This window comes from Podarcis raffonei, chromosome 6 (assembly GCF_027172205.1).
Source record: "Podarcis raffonei isolate rPodRaf1 chromosome 6, rPodRaf1.pri, whole genome shotgun sequence".
In the NCBI taxonomy this organism is placed as follows: domain Eukaryota; kingdom Metazoa; phylum Chordata; class Lepidosauria; order Squamata; family Lacertidae; genus Podarcis; species Podarcis raffonei.
In genome coordinates, this window is record NC_070607.1 from 100,025,209 (window position 1) to 100,052,975 (window position 27,767).

General features: G+C 50.8%; 1 protein-coding gene across 2 annotated transcripts; it reads left to right on the forward strand.

Annotated features, from left to right (window-relative positions):
- Nucleotides 1-772: 772 nt before the first annotated feature.
- Nucleotides 773-27,767, forward strand: STAG3 (stromal antigen 3). Of its 2 annotated transcripts, XM_053394834.1 has the most exons (29): nucleotides 773-863; nucleotides 998-1,074; nucleotides 1,181-1,385; nucleotides 1,477-1,628; nucleotides 4,253-4,326; nucleotides 4,418-4,541; nucleotides 18,385-18,483; nucleotides 18,658-18,737; nucleotides 18,991-19,098; nucleotides 19,330-19,426; nucleotides 19,499-19,610; nucleotides 20,374-20,477; nucleotides 20,571-20,663; nucleotides 20,899-20,988; nucleotides 21,112-21,312; nucleotides 21,645-21,718; nucleotides 21,897-21,984; nucleotides 22,237-22,335; nucleotides 22,410-22,502; nucleotides 23,559-23,721; nucleotides 23,816-23,949; nucleotides 25,294-25,395; nucleotides 25,470-25,615; nucleotides 25,962-26,090; nucleotides 26,190-26,371; nucleotides 26,464-26,620; nucleotides 26,703-26,795; nucleotides 27,209-27,287; nucleotides 27,638-27,767. In XM_053394834.1, exons 2-29 carry the CDS (start codon nucleotides 1,015-1,017, stop codon nucleotides 27,644-27,646), a joined length of 3,147 nt encoding a protein of 1,048 aa, XP_053250809.1. In that variant the 5' UTR covers nucleotides 773-863; nucleotides 998-1,014; the 3' UTR covers nucleotides 27,647-27,767. The 2 variants fall into 2 exon arrangements, with proteins under 2 accessions (XP_053250809.1, XP_053250810.1); XM_053394835.1 differs by lacking the exons at nucleotides 1,181-1,385; nucleotides 1,477-1,628 and having other exon boundaries at nucleotides 27,209-27,767.

Genomic DNA, 27,767 nt, shown 5'->3' on the forward strand with positions numbered 1-27,767 from the left:
CAGGTAGGCGCCGCCGCCCCGAGGGAGGGCCGGAGGGCGGGCCCGGCTGGGGCTGCGGTTGGTGGGGCGCCGCGAGGCCTGGCTGGGCTCCCGGCTTCCTCCCCTCTCTCTCCGTCCCCTCAGGCGGCGAGGCGAAGGGCGGCCCCGAAGGAGCCCCTGCCGGCCCGCGCGGAGCCCAGCGGCGGCCTCTTCCAGGCGGTGAAGGCGGGCGGGAGCGCCGCGCAGGTGAGGGGCGGGGCGGGGCGGGGCTCCTCCCCCTTGGCGGAGGGGGCGGGGCAGCCGAGCGTCGCTTCTGAGCGCCGGAGCCGCGCTGAGAAGGCCCTGCTCTGGGCTCCCGTCTGGGCAGAGCCCAGCACGGAGAAGGCGCCACCTCCTGCTCAACCCCAAGGAGCTGCTTGATCTCCATGGGATGCAGTTTGGGAGCAGCAGGAGCCGTCCCCAGGGGAGCTTTTGAAGGAGAGGGAAAGATGTGCCTCCACCCCTGTCCTATGTGCTGGAATGGGATAGCTGGCATGGTGGGCTGCAGTGGAGCAAGGGTTGGGTTTTTGAAAGGAGACTTGGGGCAGGTGAGAGTGGCAGGGTTGGCTGGAGAAAGATAAGGAGCAGGGATATGCTGGGGGGGAAGGCAGAGGAATGTGTCCTAGGGGAAACTCAAATCCTCTAGTATGCTTGTGCTCTTGTGGGTCTCGCATCTCTCTCTTGTTTCTGTGTGTGTGTCCTTTCCCTGCTCCCTTTGCCTACTGCCATCCTCTGTCAACTGCCACAGTCTATAGTTGATGACTGGCTTGAGAGTTACAAGAAAGACAGGGAATCTGGGTTTCTGGAGCTGTTCAACTTCATTGTCCACTCCTGTGGTTGCAAAGGTGAGTTTAGAGTGGAGTGTTGTGCTTCTGCGTACTCTTGCAAAAGCTCTCCTGTGCTCCGTCCTGCTTGCTCTGCAGTGATGTGAGGCTGGACTGGCGCTCTCTCCCCTCTCTCTCCCCTCCACGCCCTGCAGGTATAGTGACCCTGGAGATGCTGAGAGGCCTTCAGAACTCGGAGATCATCCAACAACTGACAGAATCATTTGATGAGGTGAGAACTAAGGAAGGGGATGTTTCTGGGGAGGTTAAATCCAAGCAGTCACCTTGGAGGGAGGGTGGCAGAGACAAATGGTGGACTCAGACAAATCTTTTCCCAGGGCTCAGCAGAGTACCCACTGTTGTTGAACACCCCAGTCTGGCGGCGGTTTCGGCAGGGGTTCTGTGAGCTGTTGGGAGTTCTTGTGCACCAAACACAACATGCTGTTCTCTATGATGAGTATTTGATGGGTAGCCTTGTCGCCCTGCTTACTGGCATGTCTGACTCCCAGGTGCGTGCTTTCCGCCACACGAGCACCTTGGCAGGTAGGAGAGTAGTCTGGGTTTGGGTGGGCAGATGCATCCCTTTCTGAGAGGAGCTGAGAAATGCCATGCTATGCTTCATCTTTTCCTGTAGCCATGAAACTAATGACAGGTTTGGTGCGTGTAGCTCTGAGTGTCAGCCTGCAGAAGGACCACAGTCAGCGGCAGTATGAGGCTGAGCAGGCCAAGGGATCGAGCTGCCGGGCTCTGGGGAAGCTGGAAGGGCTGCTGGAACAACGCAGAGAGGTGAAGGTGGCATGGGGTGGGCGGGAGAGCAGGCAAATATGACCTCATGGAAATTACTGAAACCTCGTGGAATGAGACTTGTCTTGGGAGACAGTGGAAAAGGGCATATTTGGAGGTGGGGTAAACTGTTGGAAGGTTACAGCGCCAGTTCTGGCTGTAGAGACCAATGCGAATGTTTTGTTGCAGCTGGGGCAGATGTCGGCATCTGGTTGTGCTGCTGCAGATGCACTATGGCATTTCTTCTCTCTCTGCTCCTTTCACCGGTCATCCCTCTTCTGGTCACTTTTATGCATGCAGGACCTGTCTGTCTCCAGTCATTGCAGTCATCTGCAAAGGATTCCCACACTGTGGGGTTGATGTTTCCAGCCTTTATGTCACGTTTGCAGGCATCTTTGTAGCGCAGTGTTGGTCGGCCAATGGGTCTGGTGCCTGAAGCCAGCTCCCCATAGAGCACATCCTTGGGGAGCCTACCATCTTCAATTTGTGGACAAGACCAAGCAAGCATAGGCATCGCTGAGACTGGAGTGAGAACTTGCTGGGAATGTGGGCTTGAGAGAGCACATTTTTGGTTGGAATTCTGTCCTGCCATTTGATACCAAAACCTTTATGATGCAGCGTATGTGGAAAGTGTTGAGGCATCGCTACTGGCGGTTGCCGATGACTTGCTTCCATAAAGCATCGTGCGCAACACACAAGCCTGGTAGACCTTCATCTTGGTATTGAATGTTTGTTGTTGTTGTTTAGTCGTGTCCAACTCTTTGTGACCCCATGGACCAGAGCACGCCAGGCACTCCTGTCTTCCACTGCCTCCCGCAGTTTGGTCAGACTCATGCTGGTAGCTTCGAGAACACTGTCCAACCATCTCGTCCTCTGTTGTCCCCTTCTCCTTGTGTCCTCCATCTTTCCCAACATCAGGGTCTTTTCCAGGGAGTCTTCTCTTCTCATGAGGTGGCCAAAGTACTGGAGCCTCAGTTTCACAATCTGTCCTACCAGTGAGCACTCAGGGCTGATTTCCTTCAGAATGGAGAGGTTTGATCTTTTTGCAGTCCATGGGACTCTCAAGAGTCTCCTCCAGCACCATAATTCAAAAGCATAAATTCTTTGGCGATCAGCCTTCTTTATGGTCCAGCTCTTCACTTCCATACATCACTACTGGGAAGACCATAGCTTTAACTATACGGACCTTTGTTGGCAAGGTGATGTCTCTGCTTTTCAAGATGCTGTCTAGGTTTGTCATTGCTTTTCTTCTAAGAAGCAGGCGTCTTTTAATTTCGTGACTGCTGTCACCATCAGCAGTGATCATGGAGCCCAAGAAAGTAAAATCTCTCACTGCCTCCATTTCTTCCCCTTCTATTTGCCAGGAGGTGATGGGCCCAGTGGCCATGATCTTCGTTTTTTTGATGTTGAGCTTCAGACCATATTTTGCGCTCTTCTCTTTCACCCTCATTAAAAGGTTCTTTAATTCCTCCTCACTTTCTGCCATCAAGGTTGTGTCATCTGCATATCTGAGGTTGTTGATATTTCTTCCGGCAATCTTAATTCCGGCTTGGGATTCATCTAACCCAGCCTTTCACACGATGAATTCTGCATTATAAGTTAAATAAGCAGGGAGACAAATATACAGCCTTGTCGTACTCCTCTCCCAAGTTTGAACCATTGAGTTGTTCCATATCCAGTTCTAACTGTAGCTTCTTGTCGCACATAGAGATTTCTCAGGAGATAGATGAGGTGATCAGGCATTATATAAAAAAAAATAAGAAATTGTCCAGTAGCACCTTAGAGACCAACTAAGTTTGTTAGTTGGTCTCTAAGCTGCTACTGGACATTATTTATATTTATATTTATATTTATATTTTTATATATTTCTATTGCATCAGACCAGCATGGCTACCTGCCTGAATCTTGAATGTTAGCGTCACATTCTCCCATGCCCTTTTGAACAGGTGAATCATTGCCATAGCTGCCTTGCCAATATGTTTGTCCAGCTCAGTGTTACTAATGGTGGAATCAAAGTAGACAAAATCTACCACCTCAAGTGTGTGATCACCAGTGCTGATGTGTGGAGTGCTGGCAGCATCCTGACCCAGGATGATGGTATTTGTCAGGCAAATAGTAGGGCTAAACTCCTTCAGACATGGGCGAGTTAACATTTCTTATGGGTATCTGCTGGATCCCTTCTCCTGTCCCAGCTTTTCCTCGTGCTCTCTTGATAAAGGCTTCAGGGCATCCAGGTGACTGTGCTTGGGATCATGGAACTCTGGGGTTCTAATGTATCAATATAAGCATTGGCTGGGTTCATTTCTCATAGACGGGAGGGAAAGGGTTCAATCTTCCTGTCACAGAACCCCTAGATTAAATATTAGAGCACTACAGCTGCTGAACTGATCATCTGTGGGCTGGTGTTTACTCCAGGCCTCTAGAGATTTATTCTAACTCATTAGGAGGCAATTTTGACTCAGTGTCATTTTTACATGCCAGAGACAGAAGATGTGACTGTGCTTCAAGCAGGGCAGACAGTCTGCTCCCTGTGAGAGTCCCTCTAACATGTCAGATGCAGGTGGCAGTGCACGCAAGTGCCTGGCTGGAGACTTCAACCACTTGTGTCCTGCTTTGTGTGTTGCCAGCTCCAGGAGAAACAGGAAGAGCTTGAGAATTTGATGAACGCTATCTTCAAGGGGGTCTTCATTCACCGCTATCGGTGAGTTGGGGTGAGAGCAAGTTCAGCTAGAGCAGGGACCAGTGAGCCACGCTGTCCATCTTAACACTTTCTTTGTTATTTGCTTGTCAAGGGACCTTATGCCTGAAATTCGTGCCATTTGCATTGAAGAGATGGGCCAGTGGATAGAGCATTACAGCAACTCCTTCCTGACTGACAGCTATCTCAAGTACATTGGCTGGACGCTACATGACAAGGTAGGTAGGTGGAAGAAGGTGGGTGTTGCATCCAGCAGGAGGTACCCATCTGCTCATAGGCAAACAGCTGTAAACATGTTCAGGGCTTCCATGGGACTGCGGTGGAGAACCTTTCTTAGCCTGAGAGTCAGATTTCCATATGGCCAACCTGCCAAGGGCCAGGGCACACACATACACCTGGGCAGGCAGGGATGCCTCTGTGTGATCTCTATCAGGAAGAAACAGCATTCACACATCCAGCCACCTCTGTGCTGGGGTGGGAGGAAATGCTGCTGTTTCATTTTGAAAGGTTAGGGAGCATTTCTCTTGTTTCTGATCTTGGAGACATTTCAAATGCATTTTTTCAGTAATAATAGCAACGCTGCAAGATAAGCTATATTATTCTCTTACCGAGAATTGGAGGGAGGGGGGTACTGAACCGCAAGCACAAAAGAGGTGCTGAGCGAGGGGTTTGATGTAAGTATACCAAAGGAGGATGTCAAAAACACCAGAATGGGCAGTTCTACTGCCTTGTTTAGAGGTATAAACTTACACCACAGCATGCAGAGCCCCACTACCTGTACAGAAGGGACGGACACCACAAAAGCGAGAGGTCGTCATGATTGGTTTGCAGCTGAGGAAACGTGTATGTATCCTTTATGCACAAAGTAGCATAGGTTAGTTTCCCCTGGTCAGCGAGGCCAGAGGTAGCAGCTGTCCAGAGCTCCTCTCTTCCTGGGCCCTGAGCCCAGCACCCCAAGGCTTACAGATAAGCATAGCATCGAAGCCAGACAATTCACATATATCAAAGCAAGTGAATATAAACATGAGCTTGTTCTTGCAACAACTAGCCGTTGTAGTTGTTGCTACAATTGGTCGTTGTTGGAACATTTCATCTTTGGTTCATCACGGTGATTGTCAGAATAGCTGCTTTTCTAGTGGATATGTTTTTGGAGGGAAGAGAGATTCTTACTCTCTCAGCAAAGTTAAGTACAATTGTGATTGCACATTAAAACTTGGTTAGATTTGCATCTTTAAACAAATGTTCTTCACAAAAATACTTTGGGTATAATAAATCACAGACACTTAGCTTTGCAAACAGGAGTTATAGAAGTTACAGTCGACGTCAAAATCTGCTGGTAGTGAAATGAAGATGAAAAAGGTGTCATGGCTAAAATGGCCGCTGTTTCTTTAATGCGAATAAAGCTGGGTCAGCATGAGTCAGCAGCCTGCACTGGGTTGTATATACAGAGTGAGAAATGTTAGTTTGGGTTGGCTGGTGTTTGGGTTGGTTGGTTGGTTGGTTAGTGTTGATGTGTGTAGTTGGTCAGTCGCTTTCGCATAAAGACTTTTAAGAATAAAACTCTGCAAGGACTTTTCTCGTGGACTCTTTTGTGCCGACAAGGGTCCAAGGACCAGGCTGAGGAGACAAAGGGAGGTCAGAACCCTTTCCTTCTTTTTTTTTGCTTTTTACAAACACTGACAAAAGGTTCCAAACGACTTAAAAAGAAATGTACTTGGTTTCATTACAAAAAGGTTCATGCAATCTGTTATGTACTGAGTTGAATAGGATCCAAACTGCAGTGGTCTGATTGGTCCTAGAACAATAGGATCCAAATTGCAGCAGTCTGATTGGTCCTAGAACAATAGGATTCAGAATGCAGCAGTCTGATTGGTCCTAGAACAATGCAGCAGTATGATTGGTTGGCAGGAACCACCCAATCATGCTCCAGATATAAGTGAATCCACAACCTGATTGGCTTACAGTAGAATTCCAGAATTAGCCAATCATGTGCAGCCCATTGTGTAAATAATGAATATAAAGCAGATACTTTGAGGAGACTTTCATTCATTCCTCCTCACCACTATGAGCTGAATAAAGAACATGAAATCACTTTGCGACTCTGAGTATATTTCATTGGCGACGAAGGTGGGATCCCACTGAGCTGACTGCTACACACAGCACCGCAGCACCGCCACCTGCCGCACTGCTGCCTCACTCTGGGACACAAGGAACTCAGAATGGCAACCAACAGCAGTTGAAGGGGCACTTTTCGCCGCAGCCCTCAGTGGTGGCTCGTCGAAATGCCTTCTACGCAAAGCGGCAAGCCCCTGGGGAAACCATAACTGGGTTTGTGATCTCTCTCTGCCAAGCCGCCCGGTTCTGCAACTTCTCAGAGCTGGAGAACATGCTTTGGGACCGCCTCGTCGGTGGCCTGAAGGATGAGAAGCTGCAACGACGCCTCTACGCTAAGAAGGACCTAACGTTCCAGGTCGCTCTGGAGGAGGCCCTGGCAACGGAAGCTGCTGAGAGGTCGACGCAAGAGGCACGGCCGAGCCTGCCATCCCAACCGAGGGTCCACCACGAAGACCTCACCGACGACTCAGGATCTGGCAGGGAGGAGGTGCACCGAGTACAGCAGTGCACTCAAGCAGCCCACATACCACAGCTGCCTCGACGAGAAGGAGGGAACTGCGCAAGCTGCGGGGAAAGTCACGAGAGGAGGACCTGCCGTTTCCGCAACGCAGAGTGCAGGCAGTGCAGAAAATCGGGACACATCGCCCGGGTGTGTCGAGCTCGGCCCACCCGACTCCAGGCATCAGATGACCAATCCAAGAGCCCCAGGTCCCGGGGCCCAACGCACCAAGGCAACTCGACGGAGCTCACGGACTTCCAGGTATACCAGTTGCCCCACCCCAACGTAGAGAACATTTATGTAGAGGTACAGATAGAGGGGGCCCCATGCCGCATGGAGCTTGACACGGGTTCAACTCTATACATAATCTCGGCAAGGACCTTAAGGAAACTGTGTCCTACTGGGGGTCCCAAACTCAGGCCGGCCCCATTCACCCTCCGGGACTTCCAGAAACGTAAGGTCCCCACAATGGGGATGGGGACCTTCAGGGTGCAATACCGAGGGCGGACGCAGCAACTGGACTTGCTTGTGGTCAAGGGCCCCTACATTAGCTTACTGGGATTGGCATGGTTTGGACCACTGGGGCTAGCCATCACCGGGGTGAACCACACTACCTTACAAGTGGACGTGGACGCCATATGCAAGGAATTTCCAGGGGTTTTCGATGGGAAATTGGGACAGTATACGGGGCCCCCCATTGCTCTACAGCTTGACCCCGCAGTGCGACTGGTCAGGCTCAAGGCCTGCCGGGTCCCGTTCGCCCTGAAACCCCGTATAGACGAGGAATTGGACCGGCTCGTGGAGCAAGGAGTGCTGGAGCCGGTGCCTAATGCCCCCTGGGAAACCCCAATCGTCACACCCATCAAGCCTAATGGTTCGGTCCGCATCTGCGCAGACTACAAATGTACCATAAACAAGGCCCTCACGGCCCATGCATACCCAGTGCCAGTGGTCAGCCATGTCCTTGCCACCCTGGCTGGGTCGAAATTTTTTGGCAAGCTGGACTTGGCCCAAGCGTATCAACAGCTGCCAGTAGATGAGGCCACAGCAGAGGCACAGACGATTGTGACACACAGAGGAGCATTCAGGGTAAAGCGGCTGTAATTCAGTGTGGCACCAGGCATATTCCAGAATCTAATGGACTCGCTCCTTAAAGGGATTCCTGGCGTCACCCCCTTCTTTGATGATGTGTTGATTGCCGGGCCCACACCCGCCTCCGCACCGTTCTGCACCGTTTCCAGACGGCGGGTCTCAAGGTGAAGCGGGAAAAATGTCTACTAGGAGTGCCTCAGGTGGACTTTCTCGGATTTATGGTGGATGCAGAAGGGGTCCACCCGACTGGGGACAAGGTACGGGCCATTTGTGATGCCCCAGTGCCCAAGAGCAAGACTGAACTTCAGGCCTTCTTGGGACTATTGAACTTTTACCATTCCTTCCTTCCCCACAAGGCAGCGGTAGCAGAGCCCCTACACAGACTCCTGGACAAGCGGGCCCCTTGGGTGTGGGGCCAGCGCCAGGAGGCTGCATTCCAGGCAGTCAAGGACTTGCTTGTCTCAAACTTGGTCTTGGCACACTTTGATGAGAGGCTGCCAGTGGTGCTAGCATGCGACGCCTCGCCCTATGGCATTGGCGCTGTCCTGGGACACCAACTCCCAGATGGAATAGAGGTACCAGTAGCATACTTTTCCCAGACACTCAACGCAACCGAGCGGAACTACTCGCAAATAGACAAGGAGGGGCTGGCAATCGTGAAGGGAGTAAAAAAATTCCATGATTTCTTGTACGGGCGGCCCTTCACCGTGGTGACTGACCACAAGCCGTTGCTTGGCTTGTTTGCCCCCGAAAAGCAGACCCCCCAAGTGCTGTCTCCTCGCATCCTCAGGTGGTCAATTTTCCTTGCCAGATACCAGTATGCACTGATTCACCGCCCGGGGAAGGCGATGGGCCATGCGGACGCCCTCAGCAGGCTACCACTACCGGAAAACAGGCCCCGACCCAGCACCTGCACAAGAGGTTATGAGCCTGGAGCTGCTTCCCGACCGCCCCATTCAGGCACAAGAAGTTGCACACCATTCCAAGAAAGATAGGGTCATCTCCCGGGTCCTGGACTGGTGTGGAGGGGATGGCCCAGCAGCAGCCCTGGGCCAGAATTCGCTGGCTACACAACCCGCAAACATGAACTGTCGGCCAACAAGGGGTGCCTGTTATGGGGAAGCTGGGTCATTGTTCCCCAGCCCCTCCGCAAAAGGGTCCTCACAGCCCTACACGAGACACATCCAGGGGTAGTAAGAATGAAGGCCCTGGCCAGGAGTTATGTGTGGTGGCCGGGGATCGACTGCCAGGCCTGCCAAGAATCCCGCCCAGATCCCCCAAAGGCCCCAGTCCAGTCCTGGGAGTCCACCAGAGCACCATGGTCACGTCTGCATGTGGACTTCGCTGGCCCCTTTCAGGGGAAAACATTCTTCATAGTGGTGGACTCCTACACCAAATGGCTGGAAGTCGCACTAGTACCGTCCACTTCTACATCCACAGCCATCCGGGTACTATGCAGGCTGTTTGCAACCCACGGGCTCCCTGACACTCTCGTCTCAGACAACAGGACTGCATTTACGTCAGGAGAATTCCAAACCTTCACAGCGCAGAGCGCCATCCGCCACATCCGTTCGGCGCCATTCCACCCTGCCACCAATGGCCAAGCAGAACGCATGGTGCGGACCACCAAGGACACCCTTCGCTGCATGACGCAAGGGGATTGGGAGTACCGCCTTGCCACATTCCTCGTAGCACAGCACCCCCAGCTCAACGACTGGCCGGAGCCCCACTGAGCTACTAATGGGTCGACGCCTTGTAATCAGATTGGACCGCCTTCACCCCGATAGAGCTCAGGATGAGGTAGTGGTGGGGGAAGGCAGGAACCCCCGGACCTTCGAGGCCCAGGACCCAGTGTACACAAAGAATTTTGGGGCAGGCCCAGCATGGGTACCCGCCACAGTCACCAGGGTCACTGGCCCCATGTCGTACGAAGTGCTAACGGATTGGGGGCAGTGCTGGCGCCGCCACTGCGACCAGATACGGTGACGATTCCCGGGAGAAAACCAGGAGGAGGAAAGGTCAGAGGAGTCCCAAGGGAACAGAGGGGCAGTGAGGCCCATAGAGCAGGAGGGGCCAGCAGGAGAGGCAGAATCAGTAAATACAGAGAGGACCCGCGAGGCCGAAAGGACACCGGAACCAGAACCACGACTGGGCGAGCCGGTTGCGCCAGACGAAACAGGCCCATCACAGCCAGCATCCTTGGAACACGAGCCAGAACCTGAACCCCGGACCAGGGAACACCACAGGCCGCAACGCACACGTAGGCCGCCGGCGTACCTTGAGGACTATGAATGCGACCTCCCAGGCAGGACTGGAACTTAGAGGGGAGGGGTGTTATGTACTCAGTTGAATAGGATCCAAACTGCAGCAGTCTGATTGGTCCTAGAACAATAGGATCCAAATTGCAGCAGTCTGATTGGTCCTAGAACAATGCAGCAGTATGATTGGTTGGCAGGAACCACCCAATCATGCTCCAGATATAAGTGAATCCACAACCTGATTGGCTTACAGTAGAATTCCAGAATTAGCCAATCATGTAGACACAAAGTCAGAAAAGCTAAAGCACAGAATGAACTCAGGCTTGCTAGAGAGGTTAAAAGCAACAAAAAAGGCTTTTATGGGTATGTTCGTAGCAAAAGGAAGGACAAAGAAACAGTGGGGTCACTCAGAGGAGAAGATGGTGAAATGCAAATGGGACACAGAAAGGGCTGAACTCCTCAATGCCTTCTTTGCCTCAGTCTTCTCCGATAAAGAAAACAATGCCCGACCTGAAGAATTTGGAGCAAATGATTCAGCAGAGGTAACACAGCCCAGAATAACTAAGAAGATAGTACAAGAATACTTGGCTTGTTTAGATGTATTCAAGTCTCCAGGGCCAGATGAACTGCATCCAAGAGTATTAAAAGAACTGGCAGATGTGATCTCAGAACCACTGGCAGTCATCTTTGAGAACTCCTGGAGAACAGGCGAAGTCCCGGCAGACTGGAGGAGGGCATATGTTGTCCCTATTTTCAAAAAGGGGAAAAGAGAGGACCCAAATAATTACCACCCAGTCAGTCTGACATCAATACCAGGGAAGATTCTGGAGCAGATCATTAAGCAAACAGTCTGTGAGCACCTAGAAAGGAATGCTGTGATCACCAATAGTCAGCATGGATTTCTGAAAAACAAGTCATGTCAGACTAACCTGATCTCGTTTTTTGACAGAATTACAAGCCTGGTAGATGAAGGGAACGCAGTGGATGTAGCCTACCTTGATTTCAGCAAGGCATTTGACAAGGTGCCCCATGATATTCTTGTAAAGAAGCTGGTAAAATGCGGTCTTGACTATGCTACCACTCAGTGGATTTGTAACTGGCTGACTGACCGAACCCAAAGGGTGCTCATCAATGGTTCCTCTTCATCCTGGAGAAGAGTGACTAGTGGGGTGCCACAGGGTTCTGTCTTGGGCCCGGTCTTATTCAACATCTTTATCAACGACTTGGATGATGGACTCAAGGGCATCCTGATCAAATTTGCAGATGACACCAAACTGGGAGGGGTGGCTAACACCCCAGAGGACAGGATCACACTTCAAAACGACCTTGACAGATTGGAGAACTGGGCCAAAACAAACAAGATGAATTTTAACAGGGAGAAATGTAAAGTATTGCACTTGGGCAAAAAAATGAGAGACAAATACAAGATGGGTGACACGTGGCTTGAGAGCAGTACATGTGAAAAGGATCTAGGAGTCTTGGTTGACCACAAACTTGACATGAGCCAACAGTGTGACGCGGCAGCTAAAAAAGCCAATGCAATTCTGGGCTGCATCAATAGGAGTATAGCATCTAGATCAAGGGAAGTAATAGTTCCACTGTATTCTGCTCTGGTCAGACCTCACCTGGAGTAGTGTGTCCAGTTCTGGGCACCACAGTTCAAGAAGCACACTGACAAACTGGAACGTGTCCATAAGAGAGTCTGTGTACTGGTCCAGTAAACGCTTCCGCTGCGCCACTAGCAACAGAGCTTTAATTAAGTCCAGTGCAGAGATTCTTGTTGCAGTACAAGCTTCAAAGTCTCAGCAGCAAAGAAATAACGACACAGGGAAGCCTGTCTTTCCAAGACAGGTTTATTGCAGAAAGATAACAGAAACACCTCCGGAGCTTTCAGACTTTTTTGCTTCACGCCCCACAGGCAGAGAAAACAAGCACTCTTTATATACTGAGCAACTTAACAACTTAACGAGCTTGACTACTTAAAGTCACATGACATTGCTAACTTGCCAGCGTCTTAGGTTTCACACCCTAACACCCCCTCTCGCTGGCAATACAAAAACAAAATTACTTCAGACCCATTTCTTCACAAAAGTTTTCATGCCGCTGAAACCCAAGCGGTTTTGTAAAACCATCAGCTTGATTTTCATGACTGGGACAGTAATTTAATTTAACAATTCCTGCTTTTACCGTTTGACAAACATTTTGAAAGCGGATATATAAATGTTTTGTACGACCTTTAAACTGCCCATTTTGTGCTAACTTAAGACACGGTTGATTATCACCCCATACAGTGATTGGAGTGATGGCCTTTTCATACATCTCTTGTGCCAAGCATTTGTAAAATTCTAGATCTCTACATAACTCAGATAAGGCACAGAACTCAGCTTCTGTTGACGACAAAGCAATCAGGTTCTGTTTCTTGGATCTCCACCCAATCAGAGAGTTACCAAATTTTATTACACAGCCAGACACTGATTTTCTATCCTTTAAATTTGCCCAATCACTATCTGCCCAACAAGTAATCTGTGCTTGTCCTTCAGAAGATAATTCAAGGCAAAAATCTTTGGTGTATTGTAAATATCTTAACACTCTTTGAATTCCTTTCCATGCATTTACACTAGGTATTGAAGCTTCTCTGCTGAGTAAGTTAACAGCGTAAGCAATATCTGGTCTACTCCATTGCGAAAGATGAAGTAAGCTTCCCAGTGCTGACTGAAAGATTTCAGCACGCTTGAATTCAGCACTATCCTTGAACTCATTGTCTTTTACAAAACTCATTTCCATTGGTGTTCTAACACCTGCACACTCCGTCATGTCAAACTTTTTCAACATTTGCAATATCTTGCCTTTTTGATTCAGTAGAAAACTGCCATTTTTGGTCCTATCTATCTGAACACCAAGATAGACCTTCACATCACCAAGATTCTTAACTTTGAAGTGTTTATTTAACTCTTTGGCTAGTTTTTTTACTTGTTCTTGTGTCTTTGAAGTGTAAATCAGGTCATCTACATAAACAAGCAAAGATTCTTGAGCATCTCCTGAACCTCTGAAATATAAGCAATTGTCAGCCTTGCTCCTGCTAAAACCAATGCCTACCAGAACGTCATTCAAACACTCATTCCAATTATGAGCAGATTGCTTGAGTCCATAAATAGATTTATGTAGTTTCCATACCTGATTTGATTTACCGACTTTCAATCCTGGCGGTAGCTCCATATAGAGAGCTCTTCAGCCAAGTCTGAATGAAGATAAGCTGTAGAGACATCGAATTGATTCACTTTGAACCCTTTCTGAGCAGCAACTGCTAATAGTGCCCGTAGGGTTTCACTCCTTGAAGTGGGTGCATAGACTTCGGAATAATGTAACCCCTTTCTTTGCGTAAAACCTCGAGCTACAAGCCTTGCTTTGTACTCTGGTTCCCCCATCGCTGTTGTCTTTATCCTGTACGCCCACCTACAACTTACTGCCTTGGTACCTTCTGGCAGTTTGGTGATGGAAAACACACCCAGTTCTTTCATAGAATTCAACTCTTTTTGCATGGCCTCACGCCACCTACTGGCCTCCTCCTGGGGTAATTGCTCAACCTCCTCAAAACTTTCAGGTTCGCAATTTGCCAAACCAGCCCAAACACTAATAGCTTGGTACCTTTCAGGAGGTTTACCTTTGTTGGTACGCTTGGAACGCCTTAACAGTTCCTGCGATGTTCCTTCAGTTTCCCCCTCTGACCCAGAATCACTAGTCGTCACCTGTTTGTCACTAGTAGTTGAAGAACTTTCTGATTCTGACTTTACACGTCTCTCTTGCTGTACAGGTGAACTTTTAGAGCTAGAAGATTCTGACTTTACAGACTTGGGTGAACTAGACGATTTCTCACCCTCGTCCTCAGACTCAAATTCCTCAGCCTGTTCTGGAACTAATACCTGCCCGGGGGCCTGAGTTTCATTGTTACTGTTCACCACATCAAATAGTATGTCAGGATTTCCATGAATTTTATTCCAACCATCCTGTTCACAAAATTCCACACTTCTGCTGATTGTGATTTTCGTTTGATTGCCTTCTACATTCACAAATCTCCAACCTTTTGTGTTTGCTTGATAACCACAGAAAAACATTTCTTTAGATCTAGGATCGCCTTTCCTATGTTGTGCCCTAGGCACCAGCACATAAGCACGACATCCAAAAACTCAGATGATCAATTTTTGGTTTTTTTCCAAATAGCATGAAGTAAGGAGTGTTGCCTACTGTGCTATTGTACACTCTGTTAAAAGTATAATTCGCATACAGTGCAGCCTCAGCCCAAAAACGCTGTGGAAGTCCAGAATCAAACAGCAAAGCAGCAATGGCTTCCTGTAATGTTCGAAATTTTCTTTTGGCAACTGCATTCTCCTGTGGTGAATAGGGATTGGTAAGTCTATGAACTATACCTTTCCTTTTTAACCACGTCTTGAGCCTGTGGTTCACATATTCCCCACCACGATCTGATTGTATTTTACGTACCCTGGTGTCAAATTTACATTCGACTTCTTCAATCCATCAGGATGGAAGCTGCTTGTGATTTTTCTTTCAGAAAGAAAACCCAACTAGCCCTTGAAAAATCATCCACCAAAATTTGCATAAATCTCGCACCTCCAAGCGATTTGACTGGCATAGGGCCACACACGTCTCAGTGCACAAGTTCAAAGGGTTTTTTGCTTACTCTATTCAGATCTAGGATAGTTACATGTCTTAACCTTAGCATCCAGAAAATTTGGACAGGGTTTAATGTTACACTCCTCAGCTAAATCTGGCATCTTGCTTACATACTTAAAGCATTTATGAGCTAACCTTCTGTGTAGTAGATGTGCACAACCTGTATGAGGAGCCTTATTTACACACTTAGCTTGCGCTTCACCTGTTGAACATCTACCTGCTGCTAACTGCTCTTCATCCAAAACAAAAAGCCCATCCTCACAGGGAATTTTAACTAGCTCCTTCCCCTGTTTCGAAATGGTGCACACATCATTTTCAAACTCAACCTTAAAACCACTTTTTACCAGGCATGACACACTCAAAAGTCCATTCTTCATTCCTGGAAGAACAAAAACAGGAAGGTTAGTTTCCAAACAGTTAACATAAATTGTGCCTTTAAGGTTCATTTCTCGTTTACTATTGTCTGCTATAGTCACCGTTTTTGCAACTGGCAATGTCTTGCAGTTCATCAAGCTGCCACTAGATGTCGCTGGAACTAAACTGTGACTTGCTCCACTGTCAATTATCCACTTCAAGGTTTGTTGGCTCCTTTTAGGACTCTGTTGTGCTGCCATTGCAGATAGTCCCTTATCAGCACCTGCCCCCCCTCTGGATCGTTGATTCTTGTAATTCTCACGTCGTCTTCCCCTGTAGCTCCGGAAACTGGCCTTGGGCTGTTGAAATTCCTGTTGCTTTTCTGGACACTTTGCTATCAAATGAAACCTGCTGCCACATCGAAAACATGACTTGCTGGCCATAGCAGACACTTGTGAAGCTTCCTTACAGCTCTGCCTGCTAGTTCCCCCACACTGGGAATTATTTGAACATCCAACCCTTGGGGTATTTGAATTATCAATACGTTTTCGATGATGTTGATATTCTTGCTCACACAATCTACCAGTCACATAATTCATATTCAGCTGGTCCTCTGGCAAAACTTGTAAAGTTAGTACTAAGTTTTCAAACCCTGCATGCAGGCTGCTAAGCAGAGTATAAACTTTAATATTTTCAGGAAAATTCACACCTAGAGATGACAGTCGGTTGAAATACTCAGTCATCTGTGACGTGTGTTCAACCACACTATCCCCTGGCTTCAGTTTCAACTCATACAAAGCACGTATAATGTTCACCTTCTCTCCGGGCGTGGCTCTATGGTGAATTCGCCTAAGAGCTTCCCAAATTTCAAATGCAGACCTTAAATTTTCCACATGAGGTAATTGGGAATCGTCTATCGATACCATCAACATGCATCTAGCTTTAGTGTCCATTTTATCATGTTCCCTGTTCTGAGCATGTGCAGCAGCCTGTTGCTCTGCTGTGGCATCTGCTGCAACAGCCACAAACGGCTTTTGCCTCTGGACATAGTCAGCCCACACTTCTTTGGCTTCCAACCAGACTTGAGCCCTCTTAGACCACTGCACGTAATTAGCAGAGCTCAACTTTGTAAAGGGAACCTGGAAATTTTCCACTGCCATTCTTGGGGTCTGCTGCTACTCCCTCTGTGTGCCCTTGCTTCTCTTTCCCCTTGGGATTTGTTTTACTCACTTTTCAGATGCCTCCAGCCTCCTCTGAAGCCTTTTAAACTTTTTCCCTCTGTCTCTTCACTAGCAACCTACCACCATCCTCTGTTTTTATTAACAAAACAAAAACACAACAGGAGGTCAAGCTAGCCTTTTGCAGCTAATGAAGATGTAAATCTTCACTTACGCAGCTCTCTCAACTTTCTGCAGCCTCTCAGTTCCTTTAAGAGCTGGATTTATGACCAAGCCGGTCTTCTCTCATCCAAAAGCTGCTTTCACTTTCTCTGCACACAATACAGCTGTAGAAATGTAGAAGGAGCCATAACCTAAGAGAGTCTGTGTACTGGTCCAGTAAACGCTTCCGCTGCGCCACCAGCAACAGTTCTCTTTGCAGAGCTTTAATTAAGTCCAGTGCAGAGATTCTTGTTGCAGTACAAGCTTCAAAGTCTCAGCAGCAAAGAAATAACGACACAGGGAAGCCTGTCTTTCCAAAGACAGGTTTATTGCAGAAAGATAACAGAAACACCTCCGGAGCTTTCAGACTTTTTTGCTTCACGCCCCACAGGCAGAGAAAACAAACACACTATATACTGAGCAACTTAACGAGCTTGACTACTTAAAGTCACATGACATTGCTAACTTGCCAGCGTCTTAGGTTTCACACCCTAACAGTCCAGAGGAGGGCAACCAAAATGGTCAAAGGCCTGGAAACGATGCCTTATGAGGAACGGCTAAGGGAGCTGGGTATGTTTAGCCTGGAGAAGAGGAGGTTAAGGGGTGATATGATAGCCATGTTCAAATATATAAAAGGATGTCACATAGAGGGAGAAAGGTTGTTTTCTGCTGCTCCAGAGAAGCGGACACGGAGCAATGGATCCAAACTACAAGAAAGAAGATTCCACCTAAACATTAGGAAGAACTTCCTGACAGTAAGAGCTGTTCAACAGTGGAATTTGCTGCCAAGGAGTGTGGTGGAGTCTCCTTCTTTGGAGGTCTTTAAGCAGAGGCTTGACAACCATATGTCAGGAGTGCTCTGATGGTGTTTCCTGCTTGGCAGGGGGTTGGACTCGATGGCCCTTGTGGTCTCTTTCAACTCTATGATTCTATGTGCAGCCCATTGTGTAAATAATGTATATAGAGCAGATACTTTGAGGGGACTTTCATTCATTCCTCCTCACCACTATGAGCTGAATAAAGAGCATGAAATCACTTTGCAACTCTGAGTATATTTCACAATCTTTCGACTAACAAAAATGCAGGCAATGAAACCTCCTTATAGAGAGATTCTTAATTCACATGCAGCATTCTTGAGTTGGGATCAGGAAGCAGGAAGACTGAGAGCCTCAGGTTAACCCTTTCATGCACACAAATGTGAGGCAGTAACTGTATTACAGCGTATAAGGCTGAGATGAGATTTGAGCCCAGGGACTTTTTAAGTCAAAGTCAGTTATGAGTGAATGTAGTTCAGAGGAAAAGACTTAACTTGCTGTTTGCCATAGGAAGCTTTCAGGTAGAAGTTACTTGACTTAGGACAGCTGTCTTGTAGTCCTTTGAAGTCAAGGCTCCTTAAAACCCATTGAAACAAATTTTAACTGCAAGATTGCAGGCTTGTTTAGGTGACTATAAGAATCTGTGGTTATACTAGTTACTTGTTCATCAGTGTGGGTAGTGCAGGTAATATTCTCAGTTGATTCTGTGAAAGTAGAAACATGCCTGTGAACGTTGAGGTTCTTCTGGGAAAATGTCCACCTTAGGGTCTGGCCATGCTGATCTCTCTTGAAGAAGCCCAAGGAGTTGGCCCGGCAGCTTCTAGTCTCTTGCTCCTAATCTCCTCTTGTCTGTCTTGCAGCAGGGGGAGGTCCGGCTCAAGTGCCTTCTTGCTCTGCAAGGACTGTATCACAGCCAGGAGAGGGCTGCTCGCATGGAGCTCTTCACCAGTCGCTTCAAGGTGAGGGTCTTGACCCAAGAATGCTGTCAGCTGGATGTCTTCCACACCTTCTTGGCCTTCCTCTGACAGGGGGAGTATGTTCCTATACATTCTGCTGTGGGCTCCTTGCATCTGTGAAGATATGGTGGGGAGGTGCGTTGTTCTCCCACCCTATGCCTGCGCTCTTCCCTGCAGGAGCGAATGGTGTCCATGGTCCTGGACAAGGAGCCCCAAGTGGCAGTGGAAGCTGTCAGGCTGCTCACCCTCATCTTTCAGTAAGTGTTGTCAGGGTGGGGGTGTTGCTAGGGCCTGAGCCCCTTGCATCCCCCCCAAATGTCCATAGTGTGCACACAGGAATCTTCCTTGGTCCGTTCAATGCAGTGTTGTCTGCGCTGACAAACAAGCCGCCTCCAGGGTTGGGACAAGGTGTTTCTCAGCCTGCCTGGGACCTTTGCATGCAGGGCATGTGCTCTGCCACTGAGCTCCAGCCTTGGCCCACTGATGAGTGGATGCTTGATCTCCATTCAGGAATATGGATGATGTGCTCACAGACTCGGATTGTGCAAGCGTCTTTCCACTTGTGTATGCTTCTAACCGTCCCCTTGCAGCAGCCGCTGGCGAATTCTTGTATAACAAGTGAGTGTGTCCTCTCTCTATCCCCCCCCCCCCGGAACTGCAGCATCTCAAGCAGAAGACCAGCTTGTTTTTTCATGTATCTTGTAAATCATATGTTTTGCTGCAATCAAGTGGTTTGTAAATTTTATTAAACAAACAAGATTTGATCCTGCTCTGCTGCCTCTTACAAGCCTTCCTGCAGAATCCTTGATTCCATCTCCCCTTTCTTAACAATAGCGGTTTGGCCCCTAGGTTGTTGGCTCCCACCATGTGTGCCAGGGGGACGGCAGGGAAGCAGCGCACCCGAGCCGGCTTCCAGCTGCTGCTGGCCTTTTTCATTGAGAGTGAGGTGAGGCAGCAGGGGGGTGGGGGCAGGAGAGGCCTTCCCAGGCAGGGGCATGACATTGCTCTCCCCACACAGTTCCATGACCATGCCAGCTACCTGGTGGACAGCCTGTGGGACTGTGCGGCTGCCTTGCTGAAGGACTGGCAGCTGCTGACTGGGCTTCTGCTGGAGGATCCTCCTGCGGAAGGTGAGGAACAGGTGGGGGGTGAAGGGACACCTGGAAGCAGTGAAGAGCATTGACACCTCTGCCCAGCTTGCATGCGTGGTGGGGGTGGAGGTTGGCTCTTGCTGGACACGTCTGCCAGTAAAGTGTCTAAGGTGAAAACTTTCAATCTGGTGTGGTCCAGGACCCACCCAGCTCTTCAGTGATCAGCTCACAACTGCAAGGTCTGAGTAGAATCATAGAAGGGGAGGGGTTACCTTGGATCGGGCACCTGCTTGTCATTTTTAGCATCGCCTGAACACATTCCTAGCAGGTACATGTCCCGCCCTCCTTTGGCTGCTTCCAAAGGTGCCAGGGGAGGAGGTGGAGTGGTTTGCATGTTGGCAGTTTTAAGCAGTTTCTCTGGCTGTGAAGAGATGCAGGAGCAGTGTTCAGTCTAGTTGCCTATTTTTTACCTTCGCACAAGTTGAGATGGAGACATAATGGCTGCTGGTGAAATGAAGCCTCTCCTTTGAGACTTCTCACAGGGTAGGCTAAAGTTGGAGTGGGGAACATACAAGGTGGTGAACTACAACTCCCATCAGCCCTAGCAGGTGTGGCAAATGACCAGGGATGATGGAAGCTGCAGTTCACCAACGCTGAGGTGGGTTTAAAGGGCAGTCCACACACGGACAGTGTATGAGGTGTACAGTGTGGAACAACTGCATTGGGCTGGCCAGCAAAGGGCCTGCAGAGCTGCTTGGGTGAGCCGCCTCGCTCCCTGGCTCAGCTGCCGCCTTGCCCACAGGCCTCGGAGACCGAGAGGAGAACAGCCTCATCATGTTCTTGGCAGCCAGTGTGCGGCAGGCCACAGAGGGGCAGCCACCTGTCGGCCGGATCTCTGGAAAGAAGGTAAAGGAAGGGTCAGGGTGGCCACCTGAGGTGTTCTTAGCTCGTCTCCTGCCCTCCACTGGGCTATGCTTCCCCTCCTTTCTTCTCTACAAGGTGCTTTCTGCTCGGGAGCGCAAGGTGCAAGTGGAGGATCGCCTCAGACTCACTCAGCACCTCATTCCCCTGCTGCCCCTGCTGCTGGCTAAGGTGAGCCCTGTGAGGGATGGGGGCCTCCCTCTGTGTTGCTGGGAGGGGGCATGGAAGCATTCTGGGGTGACGTGTCCCTCCCTGTTGGGGTCTGGGTTCATGGCACTTGACATTCTTGGCTTCAACAAATGCAGACAAGATGGTTTCCCTTGCCCTGGGCAGTGCCCTCCTGTTCATGGCTCCTCTTGGCTATGCGGGAGCCTGAATGTCCCTTCTCTCCGCTCCCTTTGGCCAGTTCTCAGCTGATGCCGAAAAAGTGGTTTATCTGCTGGAGGTCCCACGCTACTTTGACCTGACTCTTTACAGCAGCGGCCGTCTAGAAAAGGTGAGGGAGCCCTGCGCCTGCCCCCTTCCCTTTGCCAGACCAGGGCTTAGGTGTGGGGCTGGGCTTGCCTTCTCCCCCTAGTCCAGAGCTGCCATTCAACCAGGCTGCTGCACTTCCCCCAAGCATTTAGAGCTGCTGCTGGCCCAGCTGTGGGAGGTGATGGAAAAGCACACAGACTGCGAAGTACTGGAGGCTACTTCCAGGACTCTGCACATGCTCTGCTCTCCAGAACTGGCTTTCTACAGCCGTGCAGATTTTGCCCGCAGTCGTCTGGTGGACCATCTGGCGGATAAATTCCAGCATGAGGAGACTGAACTGTTCCAGGTACAGAGCACTGGTGGCTTTGGCAGCTTGGAATGGTCAGTGGGAAGGTAGTGGCCAGACCACAGATGGGTGGGTGCAGCGGAGGTGCCTGGGAATGGGGTTGGTGGCTGGGTTAGGCAGTGCATGTATGGAGCAATGCTTTTCCTTCATTTCTCCCTCTTCCACATAGGAGACTGTAAGAGTGTTGAGGTACTGGGTTGCTTTCCTGCTTCACAGATAGACAGGGCATCTCTGTCATTGCAGTCCATGGAAGCCCAAAAGACTGCAATGATCACGGAGGAGGAGAAACAGGCATGGTCAATTAGGTTTTCTTTCTCTTGGTTCCTGTTCAGTCCCCCGGCTCTCTGGAGAATGAAGATGTGTACTGTGTGGCTACCACTCTCAAACGCATTGCCATCCTGCACAGGTGAGCACAGGGAGGAGGGAGAGAACCAGGCCGTCCTGTTGTTTTGCAGGCCCCATCCTGGCTAGCGTCCCAGCTCAAGGCTTTCAGACCCTCCCTCAGCTGCTCTGGAGCAGCCCCATGCCGCTTCTGTTGCACGGAAGGAAGAGGCAAGGAATGTCCTTTGCTGTTTTGTCTGCAGTGCTCATGACCTGACCCCGTGGAATTTCTTTGATCCCTGCATCCGACTCCTGCGCCACACGGTGGACACAGGAGAGATCCCCAAGCAGGTACTGCAGGGTTGCAGGGAGAGAGGGGCTTGAACTGAGAGTGCCCTGGAAAAGTGGAGATGAACATGAGCATGTGCCCACAGTTGCATGCCTGTGTGTCGGCTCATTGTTGCTACCACATCCTGCTCCCTTCCCCCATTTTGGGGGGTGGGTGCAGTCTTGCAGCTGCAGAGTGGAAGGCTCCTTCCCACCCCAAAAATTCTTGATCTTGCTTTGGCTACTTCCATATCTGCCTGACTTCCTTTCTTGCAGGTGGTCATCTCTGCCATATCCTGTTCATACTTCTCACTCTATTGGGAGCTGTCCCATCTCTGTGCCGCCACCGCAGCCTCTGACCCCCTTCCCAGACAGGTGAGCAGGGCTTTTAGAGAGGGTGGGTCTCCCTTTGCACCACCACATGCTCATGACACCACTCCTCCTTCCAGGAGCAGCTGCTCAGCCTGAAGCAAAAAGTGGCTTCCTTCTGCTCCCTCTGTCAGAACTATCTTGTGGATGTGGACCCCGGTGTTCAGGAGCAGGTAAGAGCAGGAGACAGGGTTCCTGTGTTCCCCTTGGGAGTTGGGATTTTGGCTCTTGCCTACTTCATGAAACACTCAAAAGAGCTGGGCTTCTTCTGCTGTTGGCCACAGGGATGCTTGCTCATCTCTTGTTCACATTCTCCCTTCACAACATGAGAGAGAGAAGTTGCCAAATCTTGCAAAGCCCACTGGCCACAACCCCTTCCTTCTTATCCATGTGGGTACAAGCAGTACTGCCACACAACCTTCAGCATATAGCAAAGGACTCTGATACTCTGGGCAGGAAGCTGAAGGACCTAAGGGCAAAGGTGGTCTTTTCATCTACCCTGTTGAAGGTTGTGACCCAAAAAGAGAGGGTAATACTGGAGGTCAACCACTGGCTGTGCAGGTGATGTCAGGAAGGTTTGGCATCTTGGATCATGCTCTCCACTTCTTGAGGAAAGACTTCTGGCAAGAGATGAGCTGCACCTCACAGCAGTTGGCAAGAATGTGTTTGCTAAGAGTCTCACAAACCTGATCAGGAGATCTTTAAACTAGATCCTGAGAGAGAGGGAGACAACATTGCAGCTAGAACACCAGTTACTGGGGACAATAACTTCATTGATGCGCAGGAGACGGAGGTGGTGCTCCAGAAACCTGCTAAAGGGCAGGAAACTACAAGAAGGAAGCAGCTGGAGGAGTGACTCATGGTTTCATTTGTTGCATGTCTTGGCCTTGTGCAGCTGATTTGAGTGTCTGTGTGCAATGGTGTTTGGGGGGTTGGGAGGCAGCAGCCTCAGGAATCATGGAGGAGGGGAGGCACTGATTTCTTGCCCCAGCCACAACTGCAATGCAGTGGGTGGGAGCTTCCTTGCCTGTTGCTGCTGGGACAAGGAAGAGGCTACTCCTCCCCTTTGCCTGCCCTGTTGATTCCGGGGGGGGGGGTACAGAAAAGAGGCAGTGTGTTCCTGCTTGCTGCCCTTTTCCTGCCCCCTCCCCCATTTTCTAGGACTTGCTCCTGAATCCTGCGATGTCCCTTCCTGCCCCCTCACTTTCACTCTCTGGTTTCCCTGCCAGGCCTTTGTGGTGCTGACTGACCTGCTCGTGATTTTCGGCCCTCAACTGCCGTATGGGGGCCACCGCCTGCTCCAGGAGCTGGTGTACGAGCCAGATGTTGCTTTGCAGTCGCAGCTGGCTGGCTTCCTTGTGGACCACGTCTTCAACCACGACCAGGTCGAAGGTATTGGGCTGGGCCCATGGTGCCACTGGCTGCAGGAGGGCAGGGGGTCCCTGGGCAGAGCAGCCTCCCCCACTCTTCCTCTTGTTGGCCTCAGGCAGCCAGGATGAGATGCTCCAGATTGAGGAACTGCACCAGCGCCGCAAGCTGCTGGCCGGATTCTGCAAGCTCATTATCTACGGAGTCCTGGAGCTGAGTGCTGCCTCAGACATCTTCAAGCATTACTCCAAGGTTGGTGGGGGGGGCGGATGTGCCCAGGCTCTTGCTCTGACATGGGTCCCCTTCCTCTTGCTCAGCGATGTTGCTGGACAGCTGGTTGGGTGCCAGATTAGCTGTTCCTTCTCCAAGAAGGCTCCAAGAGACCCACCACATCTGGTCCTCCATGTGCAGCTCTGGTGGGCTGCGGTGGGGGGGGGGACTGTTGCTTTCGGCATTACCTGGAGCTGTAATGCGCAGCAGCTGCCTGGTGGTAGAGGATGGGGACCTTCTTCCTCCCAGGCTCCCAAGGGATTCATTCCCTGAGGATAGGGAATATGTGTTACAGTTCAAAAGATCACAGGCTCGGTCCAAGTGCAAAGCATTAGGCACGTAGCCAGAAGCGCACTGAACTCATGGATGATCAGGCAGCAGCAGATTTAAAAGACCCTGTTACCTCACCCAAAGTCTCACCACTACTCACCAGGCTGGTCGGGCCTGGCTAGGGGTGTTCTGTTGGCAGGGGTTCGGTTCTGGCTACCTTTGTGCAGCATCCACCTGGGGACAAACCCTGGGATTCTCTGTTCTATGTGATGGTCAGCAGAGGACTGTAATAATAGCTGTCTTTGACCCGGTCTTTCTGGCATCCTAGCATGTCCCACGTGAAGCACTTTTAGCTTGGCAAATAGCACCAACACAGGTAGCCCTGCTTAGCTGCTCAACTATCAACCATGCCTACCATGGCCTACATGTGCCTGCCTGCCTGTCCATTCATCTCTGCAATGCACTTACTCCAGCAAAGCAGTTGTCTCTTACTCTAGAGCAGCACATTCCCAGGGAAGCTCCCCAGTACAATCTGAGCAGAAATTCACCACCCTGATTGGCACAAACCTCTTTGCATGTCTGAAAGAAAAGAAATATTTTTGGTCACCTGACAATGTGATGTCAGGGGATTGAGGGATAGACACATGGCTGGGAAAGGTTCCCTCTGCCTGTGCTACAGTCCAACCCCTTTGCAGCCTTCAGAGCCCAGTCAGACTCATCTCAATGGCCCGTGAGTGCTGTGCTTGCTGGGCCTGGGGTGTCTTCAGCGGGTTGCCAGCTGCTATCCAGCTGCCTGACTTTGCAGTTAACCAAAATAGCCAGCCAGTGTATTGTTCACAGAAGCAAAACTTGAAATGCACAAGTCATGGCTCTTGGGCACAAGAGGATGTTTGGAAGCCCATTTCCAGTTGGACCCTAGCCAAGGAGTGCTGCCTGCTAGGACTATTGCCCTTCCTTACCCATCCCATAATAGGGAATAGAACTTTCTGTGTGCTTCTCTATGGCTTAAGCCTATGCCTTGGGAATGGAGTGACTTTAGTGTTCTGTCCCCACCAGGCCTACAATGACTATGGGGACATCATCAAGGCGACACTGAATGAGACCCGCCAGATTGACCGGACCGAATGGGCTCACACGCTGCTCCTCACTCTGCAGCAGGTAATGGGGGAAGGACCTTGAGCCAAGAGGTTGGGGAGAGGCCTTGGGTGACACTCCCTTGCTCTTCCTCCTAGTTGCTGACTCAGCTGCTTCTGGAACAGGGACCTGTAGGCGTCCACTCTGCCGCCTTCCTGGAGATCCGGGATTTGGCACGGCGCTTCTCTCTGCTCTTCGGGCTGCACCAGCTGCAGAACCGCTCCGCCCTTGTCACTCTGCATAAGTGAGGATGCTGCTGCCAAGGCCTTCTCTTCCTGTCTTGCAGGGTGTGGGAAGTAGTGGGAGGGCAGGATCTGGTCCAAGAGCAGCCAGTGCCTGACAGGAAGCCAGCTGAGCAGGTGGAAGGGTGGGCTTTGGGAAGCCAGAGATGGCTGGTCCAGGGGCTCAGTGCTCTCTGCAACAAATGGCAGTGGCTTTCCAGGGTTCTGCCTGCAATGGACCTGGGCGCAAAGTGGCTGCTTCTGCCCTGAAGCACAGCCTTGCCCAGTTCCTGGGTGTGGGAAGGGCAAGCCAAGAGGCTGGCTCCCCAGGCCCAGGAGGCATCCCTGCTGCACTTTCATTTGCCATAGGGATGGGATAAAGTTTGCCTTCCAGGAGCCGGTGGCCTCTGACTCCAGGCTGGACCTTGTCCACCTGCCCTTCTTGGAGCTGCTGAGCGAGTTTTCTCCACGGCTGGTGCCTCCCGACAAAGCCTTGCTGTGAGTGACTTGCGAGGGAAGAGGGGAGGCTGGGAGGCCCCTGTGCCCCTCGACTCCATTCTCTGCTGTTAAGCCTAATGCAGCTCCTCCCTCTGGCAGGCTGTCCTATCTCAAGAAGATCAGCCAGGCGCACCTGTCCTTCCGACGTGGAGAGGAGCGCCTCTGGGCCTCGCTCCTGGTCTATCAGCGCTCCCTGAGCCCCCAGGAGGAGGCAGCCCCCTCACCAGATGTACCTGCTCAGCAGAAGCCTGGACCACCTGCCAAGAGGCGGCACCTGGATGGTGGGAGGCGGGATGGAGGGGGGCAGGGTGGTGGGGGTTGTACTGCTGCAGACTTGGAAGTGGAAATGGCCATGTTTCTCCTGCCTTGGCAGAGTCCCTTGGGCATAGCGATGCCAGTTTCTCCTCCACTTCTGGAAGCCGCCTACAGAGCCCCTTGCTGACATCCACCACCTTGCGGAAAAAAGGCCACTTGGCTGCCCAGCTGCTGGGCCAGGAGGACTCTGGCTCTGAGTCGGAATTTGTGCAGAGGTGAGCTGGGCTGTGGGTGGGCTAGGGCTCGCTAGCACCCTCCCTGCAGGAGGCTTGACTTGCTTCTCTTCTGCCTTTTCAGCCAACCACCGCAGGGGCCACAGCAGGGCCACAAAGCCTCTCGCAGCCAGCCACAGCCCAAGAACCGTGGCAGCCTAGGCTGGCAGCTGGGGCGGTAAGTTTGTCTGGGCCCTTGAGTTGCTGCAAGCTGGAGATTGGGCAATAGGGTTTCACCACGAGGCCTCTGCCATTTAAATAAGTGGAAGTAATGTTTTCCATGAGAGAAGAACAAGTGATACAAGATTTTGTATACGCTGTTTTATGGGTTTGTGGTTATATTCATTAATATGAATAGTCATTATTACAATAAAGCCAAGATGCTTGGCGTCTGTGCATCCAGGGAGAGATTCCTGTGACCAGACGGTCTTTGCAGGGCAGCTGTGGAAAGGCAGAGACAGGGCAGGCACCAGGTTGGAGTCATCCAGACTGCCTCTCCCACCCCCAGAATAAGCTTTAATCCCCCCAACATGGCCAGGCAGCAAACGTCCCTTTGCTGTGCCAAGACATGCCTCTGTTTTTGCCTCACAGGCTGACCCTGATGGAAGTGGGAGAGGCGATGGTGGAAGAGCCAGAGACCAGTGAGGAGGAGGAGGTCGCCTTTGACAAGGTGAAAAGAGGCCCCTGGCAATGGGGGGGGGAGAGCTGCCTGCCCCCAGGTCCCCTGAGAGCCCCAGCCAGCCTGACCTGCAGCACCTGCTCCTCCTTGCACCCCCTCAGCTACTTTCTGGTTCCCCTCTTGGGGGCGGGAGGAAGGGCTGCATTTGGCTTTGCTGGAGTGACTCCACTTTGTGCAGCAGGCAGTGAATGGGCAGCTGGCCCACCTGGCTTTTGTCCGCAGGAGTCAGAGCTGAGGCCTCTCCTTGCCTGCAGGATCTTATCTAATGGCTTCTTAAAGGAGAGATGAGTGGGGCAGAGCAAGATGGCTCCCTTTAACACCTGCCTTCTCTCTTCCTGCAGGATTCCTGAGGTGGGCTCTCCCCCTCGCAGTTTCTCAGGGGGCTCTATGCTGCGCTGCCCCTCCTGGGGTTGGAGGCTTCAGTTGCTTGTTGACAGTGCTGTTTGTCTAATCGACGATCTGGTTTTGGTG